This window comes from Ostrea edulis, chromosome 8, assembly GCF_947568905.1.
Source record: "Ostrea edulis chromosome 8, xbOstEdul1.1, whole genome shotgun sequence".
Classification (NCBI taxonomy): domain Eukaryota; kingdom Metazoa; phylum Mollusca; class Bivalvia; order Ostreida; family Ostreidae; genus Ostrea; species Ostrea edulis.
The window spans coordinates 22,777,593-22,785,983 of NC_079171.1; the positions used below are offsets into that span (position 1 = coordinate 22,777,593).

General features: G+C 38.9%; 1 protein-coding gene across 1 annotated transcript; it reads left to right on the top strand.

The window, feature by feature from the left end:
• Window positions 1-4,630: 4,630 nt before the first annotated feature.
• LOC130049467 (uncharacterized) lies at window positions 4,631-7,947 on the top strand. Its single transcript, XM_056147176.1, has 2 exons — window positions 4,631-5,090; window positions 7,444-7,947. Exons 1-2 carry the CDS (start codon window positions 4,658-4,660, stop codon window positions 7,872-7,874), a joined length of 864 nt encoding a protein of 287 aa, XP_056003151.1. The 5' UTR covers window positions 4,631-4,657; the 3' UTR covers window positions 7,875-7,947.
• Window positions 7,948-8,391: the final 444 nt, after the last annotated feature.

The following is an 8,391-nucleotide window of genomic DNA, read 5'->3' on the forward strand; positions in this document are numbered from 1 at the left end:
TTCACAATATGCCTGATATATGTCATGGGTTATATTAGTTTGTTCAGAACATCATTTAAAATTATTAGTTTAGAAATTTCATATATAATCAGTGAATTTAAAAAGATATAAGTGAAAACTTTTAACAGGTGTTTGATACTACAGGCTATGTTTTGAATGACATACGTGGTGATTGATTGAATGAATATTGTTTAACGTCCATCTCGAGAATTTTTCACTCATATGGAGATGTCACCACTGCCGGTGAAGGGCTCCCAAACCTAAACCTATGCTATGCGCCCACTGTCTTTGATCTGGAAGGGCTCTTTATCGTGCCATACCTGCTGAGTCACGGTACCTCGGTTTTTGCAGGCTCATCCGAAGGACATCCCCATTTAACTGCATTTTACAGTATATGGGCCGTTCCCGATTAGTACAGAATCATGCTACTAATTAATGCAGGGTCCCTTTAACGATTTATATAAGGGTCCGTTACTGATAAGTAGAGGGGACCATTACCGATTAATACAGAGATTCACTACTGATTAGTACAGGACTGATTGATACAGGAGTCCGTTTCTGATTAGTGTAGCGGTCACGTTATTGATTAGTACATGGGTCCGTTACTGATTAAAACAGAGGTCCGTTAGTAATTAGTACAGGGGCCCGTTACTGATTAGTACAGAGTCACGTTACTGATTAGCACAGGAACCCGTTACTGATTAGTACAGGGTCACGTTACTGATTAGTACAGGGATCCGTTACTGATTAGCACAGGGTCACGTTACTGATTAGTACACGGTCAGGGTTACTGAATAGTACAGGGTCACGTAACAGATTAGTGCAGAATCATGCTACTGATTAGCACGGGGCCAGTTACGGATTAGTACAGGGCACCGTTATTAATTAGTGCAGGGGTCCGTTCCTGATTAGTACATGGTCACGTTACTGATTAGTGCAGGGTCAGGATTACTGATTAGCACAGGGGCCCGTTACTGATTAGTACAGGGTCACGTTACTGATTAGTACAGGGTCAGGGTTACTGATTAGCACAGGGTCACGTTACTGATTAGTACACGGTCAGGGTTACTGATTAGTAGAGGGTCACGTTACTGATTTAGTACAGGGTCAAGTTACTGATTAGTATAGGGGCCCGTTACTGATTAGCACAGGATCACGTTACTGATTAGTACAGAGTCATGTTAATGGTTAGCACATGGGCCCGTTACTGATTAGTATACTGATTAGTACAGAGTCATGTTATTGATTAGCATGGGGGACCGTTACTGATTAGTACAGGGGACTGTTACTGATTAGTACAGGGGCCCGTTCCTGATTAGTACAGAATCATGTTACTGATTAGCACAGTGGTCCGTTACTGATTAGAGAAGGGGACCGTTACTGATTAATGCAGGGTCTGTTACTGGTTAATACAGGGTCAGGTTACTGATTAATAGAGGGGACGTTACTGATTAGCACAGGAGCTCGTTACTGATCATCACAGTGGCGTGTTACTAATTAGTGTAGGGGACCATTACTGATTAGTGCATGGGCCTATTACTGATTAGTACTGGGTTTGTTACTGATTAGTACAGAGTCTGGTTACTGATTAGTACAGGGTCACGTTACTGATTAGTACAGGCCACATTACTGATTAGCACAGGGGCCCGTTACTGATTAGCACAGGGACCCGTTACTGATTAGTACAGGGTTTGTTACTGATTAGTACAGGGTTCCGTTACTGATTACTGCAGGGGACCGTTACTGATTAATGCAGGGTCTGTTACTGATTAATACAGGGTCACGTTACTGATTGATAGAGGGGGCGTCACTGATTAGCACAGGGCCTCGTTACTGATCAGAGTGGCCCGTTACTGATTAGTGCAGGGGACCGTTACTGATTAGTGCATGGGCCTGTTACTGATTAGAACAGGGTTCGTTACTGATTAGTACAGGGACCCGTTACTGATTAGTGCAGGTCACGTTACTGATTAGTACAGAGTCACGTTACTAATTAGCACAGTGGCCCGTTAGTGATTAGTGCAGGGGCCCGTTACTGAGTAATTGAGGGTCTGTTACTATTAGTACTGGGTCACGTTACTGATTGATAGAGGGACGTTACTGATTAGCATAGGGGCTCGTTACTGATTAACACAGTGGCCCATTACTGATTAATGCAGGGGACCGTTACTGATTAGTACAAGGTTCGTTATTGGTTAGTACAGTTTCGTTATTGATTAGTACAGGGTCACGTTACTGATTAGTACAGGGCCCGTTACTGATTAGCACAGGGGCCTGCTACTGATTAGTACAGGGTTCGATACTGATTAGTACAGGGTTCGTTACTGATTAACACAGGGGTCCGTTACTGATTAGCAGAGGAGCCCGTTACGGATTAGTATAGGGTTCGTTACTGATTAGTATAGGATTCGTTACTGATTAGTACAGGGTGACGTTACTGATTAGTACAGGGAAAGGAACACTTCTAGTATATCGGTACCCAAAATACGCCGCAAAAATATATGTATATATATAAGATCGCGTTAGGGATCAGTAAAATCCCTAAAAGACCAAAAACTCACAAAAATAAGCCCAAATACGAATGTATTGTTAAAAGTGAGGTTTAAAAATCATTATTTTAAATCAGTTTGTTTAAAATCCGAAATGAAAAATAATTCAAGAACACGTACATTTTTTGTTCCAAAATAAATGGAATCCATTGTGGAGCAAAATGGTCACGTCCGCTTTTTATACGTAATTCTCATGAATATTTGTATGATACGACGTCACTGGTGTTGATGTAAACAAACTGAACAGCTGATTTGCGATGAAATGACCCGAAAACTGAAAGTTTTTTTTTATTTGTGCTGATGTAAGAGAGCTGATCCATTGGTTAATACGATTATCTGTTTTGATAAATTTGGACGGCAAAATCTGTGGCAGCTGTGACAATGAGAAGTTTGGATTAAGAAAGGATTCGTCATATTCAAGCGACGGATTTGTATGGAGATGTTCTAACAAAACCTGCAACAACAAAAAATGTCCATCAGGACTGGTAGCTTGTTTGAAAAGCACAAATTAACGCTGGAAAAAGTTTTGTTAATAACATATTTTAGGGTTACAAAGCTAGTGAAAGTTTCGTGAGTCAAACTGTTGTTGATTGGTAAAGTTATTCCAGACAAATGTGGACCTGTATTTTTGAGAAGAGTTCAGAAAAAAAATAGGAGTGGGAAAATTTGTTGAAATTGACGAAAGTAAATTTGGTAAAAGAAAATTTCACAAGGAACGGAAAGCTGACGATGTCTGGGTTTTTGGTGGCATTGAAAGGTAAACGAAAATGTGCTTATTTACAACAGTGGTAGATCGAACACGAGCAACTTTGCTTGAAATAATAAAAGCCAACATACAGTCCGGTACAACTATAATTAGTGATTGCTGGAAAGCTTATGATATTCTTGATAAAGAAGGGTTCGAACATTTAAAAGTAAATAATTCTGTAAACTTTATAGATCCCGATACAGGGGCACACGCCAATACAACAGGATCTACTTGGACCAACGTTACTTCATCAAAGCCAAAGGAACCCTTGATTGCCAAACAACGACTAGTTCTTCAACCCCTCGATCTGATTAATGCAAACAACAGCTTAGATGATTCTATGTTGTAAGGTAAGACAGTTTTTAACTACATTTGACTTGTCGGGGATGCTGTCCCCAAGGTCCCACTTAGTATACTCAAACGCCGTCGAGCTTTTTATTTTCATCGCACGATTTTCATTACTCAACATCCGAGGTAAAAATGCAAATGGCGGCGTGTTTACATTCCGCTTAGCAACGGCAAGGGAAATAACTGTTTATGCCCAGTCGCGTGCTTCTGGGGACTGGTGTACTTGAAACTTCTCCAGGAACCATTTACTGATTTGTGCAGGGCCCCCTTGCTGATCAATAGAGGGATCCATTTTCTGATTAGTACAGGGGCCCGGTTATTGATTATCACAGGGGCCCGTTAGCGATTACAACAAGCTCCGTAATTAATTGTTATATGGGTCGTTTATTGGCTAGTATAGGGACCCGTTATTGATTAGTACAAGGGTCCGTTACTGATTAGTACAGGGACCTCTCAATGATAAATCCATGGGTCCGTTACTGATTATTACGGGATTATGTTACTAATTAAGAATATGTCACTGAATAATAGAGGGGCTAGTCACGGATTAATACAGGGTTCCATTCCTGATTAGTATAATGCCCGTTACTGATTGATACAGAGAGTGGTTACTGATTAGTACAGGGGCCCGTTACTGATTGATACAGCAGTCCGTAACTGATTAATAAAGATTCGTTACTGATTAATATAGAGGCTCGTTTCTGAGACATGGATGAACAGCAGACTCAGCAAAATCTTAGTTTTAGTATATTAATCACGATGTGCAGCATTTAATATTATCCAGAAAAGCATACAGGAAAATTGATATAGTAAAAATATGTTCCTCTACTGTAGTGCGATTTCGTGACACCTAACTTCAAATAGATTAAGACTTCTCTGCACGGTGTTGTAATGTGATAAGGCGACAGCAATGTTAAGTTTAAATGTGCGACAAATTTGGCACTGCTGATTTGGCATTTTCTTATCACATTGACACAGTCAATGCCACATCTCGGTCACAGTTAGAAGTAAAATGATCATTTTCGTCTTCCTAGCATCCCTGGTTCATCTCTCCGCGAGCCATTCAGCAGACTCTGACGTCAGCGACTGGCAGACGACCATAGAGATGCAGCTCCGCGTGCTACAACAAAATCTGGATCAATACGTGAAGATAAATGGTCAACTTCTGGAGGAAAATCAACAACTAAAGATACGAGTTGGTGACATCGAAAGAAATAACAATGGCATGAATATTAAAGTTAGAAATCTGGAGAGAGTGATCGATGAACTGAAAATAAGTCATGAACAATGCCGAAAGGATTTCGTTAAGCTTTCTGAGTCGAAAATGAATCTTTCACGAGCTAATGGTGTGAATATAAACAGTCTAGAAGTACAAAACAAAACCCAATCAATGGACACTAGAGTAGATTCAATTGTCGCGAATAAGCAAGGCCAAAAACGAATAGGTATGTATTACTATTTTCAAATTCAAAACTGCAATATTTTCAATTATATTATATTGACGAACTTAACTTATCTTTTTTGTACACGAAAATATATCATGTAAAAGTGAAGACAACGAGCAATGATGAATTTAATAAATCTTAGAAAGAATACAAAATTAAGAGTAGGAAAAAGACGGACCCTTGAATACTCCAGAGGTGCGATAGGCGCATAGGAGGACTAAGATCCCCCTGCTGACCCGTCATAACAGCCGTGAGCCCTTTATCTTGATTAGGTAAACGGTGTAACCCGTAATCAAAATTAATATGAAGGATGCCCTAAAAATAGGAATGAAACACGTCAGACAGCTTCTGGCAGATTGCATTGATAGATTAGATTGTTATAACGATCATGGTATTTGCAAAACGCTGATTTTAAGCAAGACTGATGGAATCACTGTAAAAGTAGCATCCACTCTTTGTCATTACTTGATAGCAGGTATCAGTATCAAGATTACCACCTATATTGATATACTTCTGATTGATGTGCATATGAATCGCCATGGTTGTCAGATCCATGAATAGTTATTGGAGGGAATGATTAAGTTCTTAAATAATATATGCATTCAAATCTGACTTATTGTTAAAATTCAGACAAATTGCATAACATAGTTGAATGTACTTGTAACCTCTTGGGTTATGAAATTGTGTTGATATTTTTTACAAACAGTGGAGTGAAAACAATTAAGGCTTTAATGAGGTCTGGGAAACTTTAATGAAAACGAACAATATTTTTGGTAAAATCATCGGAGTAGAAACAAATCTCATTTGATTTCCTCATTTTAAAAATTCAAAATTAATGCTTCTCCATCGTCAACTTCTCATATTTATGTAGCAATATTCCATTATCACTTGCATATGGTGTTTATATCTTTCAACTGATTCGATACATAAGAGCTTGTTCTGCATATAGTCAGTTTTTAAATCCAGGCAAGCTACTGACAAACAAGTTGATGGTACAGGGGTTTCAACAGCCTCGATTGAAATTTTTGTCTATAGTAAAGCAAAACCATATCAAGCGAGGATTTCCAGTTCTAACAAAATAGGTCTTAGGTCTTAAGCAGTCTGGCAAAAGTAATAGCGAAAATTCGCCCAGCATCATGAACTTGATAACCGTCTTAAGGCGACTTTAATTTCCTTTTTCCTACAACAAAAACAATTAAGAAAACCTGTTCCTTTTATACCATTCGATATCACTACTTTATTCTATGTCATTACCAGTTTGTCAGTAACCTATGTGGATAGAACAATATCAATATACTACATGGAATATTCCATCAGCGTGTCAATATGAATACAACATCATGACATGTTTACTTACTTCAGTCAGAATTAAGGTCCTAGTATTAAAGTGATCTGATTATTTGTGTCCTGGTGAAATTCAGCACAAAAAGGTAAACACCTCATACATTTACCGTCCGTCATTTAAGCATCCACAACCATCTTTTTTTGTTCCCGTGCTGACACTTTGTAAAGCCGTTAGTAACAAAATAACGCTTCCACGCATTGTTTTGTATTCTTATTACATGTAATACCCCTGAAAATTATCAAAGGCCACCGATTTCAGGTATTTACCCACAACTGCGCTTGCACTGCTGACCACAGTTTGCCGTCAAAATTTCGTATTTATCATCTCCCTTTTTTCTTTTGCATAATAAGTGGGCCGATGGTTGCCGCCTTTGGTACTCCTGTTCTGCCGTCCTGGTACATACAAAACATAAATGTACATACTTATTTCAGTAAAAACATTTTCCTGATATATTTTTACGATGTAAAAGATTTACACCGGTCACAAAAATTATCATGTAGGTTATGGTAAAGGGTAATATTAGGGAACAAGGCTAGGAATGGTTGGAAAACAACTACTGTTCATGCACAAAGACTAGAACAGGACAAATAATCTGTAATTTATAATGGCAAAGCAATGTACCAAATATCAAATGAATATATACAAGCACAATAAATAAAAAGTTCGGAAAAACTGATGATTCATGCTATTTTTCTTAAGTCCAAGGGCCATAACTTTTTGGAAAATAACGGATCGAGACAAAATTCGAAATTGATCTGGAAGTTATGGAAAATCAATGTACTGAAAATAAAATAATTATCTGCAAGAACAAAGAAAAATGGGCAGAAAACTGATTTGCTGGGCTGATGGACAGACAGATGGACGGCCGGACAAATGGACGGACGGAATGCAAACCTAATGTCCCTTTCGACTTCGTCGGTAGTGTCTTGATAAATGAGGATATTTACTTACATACGGGTGCTTTATATTTTGAGATTCACTCTCCTCTTGTGTATGCTTATTTTTAAGTTCCTCCCACCTCTGCTCCAACAATTCAGCAAAGACCAGCTTTCCACAGCTATTTATCTGCAGATTCTGTACCAGATCTTCGTCAACACCATACACTTATATTTGACGCAGTCACGGTTAATATAGGCCAAGGTTATCACAAGGACGATGGGATATTCGTCGTCCCCACATCGGGCGTATATGTGTTTGCCTGGACCATTGCTATTCAAACAAATGGCTGGGCTAGCGTTGAGATTGTTGTCAACGGAGTTGTGTCTGGATCGGCTTTTGCGGATGGCTCGGACGATGCATGGGACGAAGCTGGGGGTCTAATTATAGTGGACGTGAATGTTGGAGATCATGTCTACATCAGGATGCATGAAAATGGCAACGGCGTAGTAAGCAGCAATGGTAGAGGACGAACCTCATTTACGGGTTGGAGTCTGTCTTAATACAGAATATTTACACATGCAGACCGATTTCTGCTGATCAGTTCTTGATGCAATAAAATGTTATTGAATATTTGTTGTATGTCTTCAATATTTTAACGTTGTGAAGTTGAATGCTGTGCACGATCAACGTTTTGTGACATTGATTTCCTGATTAACGAAAACAGTGATACTATTTCACAGTTGCGGACACCATGCAATAAATAATTATGCAAGGAAGTATTTTCAAGCTTTTTATCTACTCAGTATCCAGTATGTGTGTACTGCGTCACCATCATGACATTCAGCAATGCACGCAATACAAGTACATTGAACATGTACGGGAAATGATATCTGTAATGTCCTGAAAATATTAATCGATGGTATGCAAATGTGTGGCATGATATCAAGCTTTTAGCGTCACCAGCTGTAAGTGAAGTGCCACAGTTTTGACATATACATGTTGCTGAAGGCCATATACAGCAGTGGTAGTGCGGCTTCTTTTTCATGCAAATGCTTGTTGTGCAACTTCAAACAATAT

Bases quoted from the DNA above. Each gene is read 5' to 3' on its own strand.
- LOC130049467 (XM_056147176.1), top strand. From the start codon at position 4,658: ATGATCATTTTCGTCTTCCTAGCATCCCTGGTTCATCTCTCCGCGAGC. The intron at 5,091-7,443 runs GTATGTATTACT...CTTATTTTTAAG, and splicing joins GCAAGGCCAAAAACGAATAG to TTCCTCCCACCTCTGCTCCA.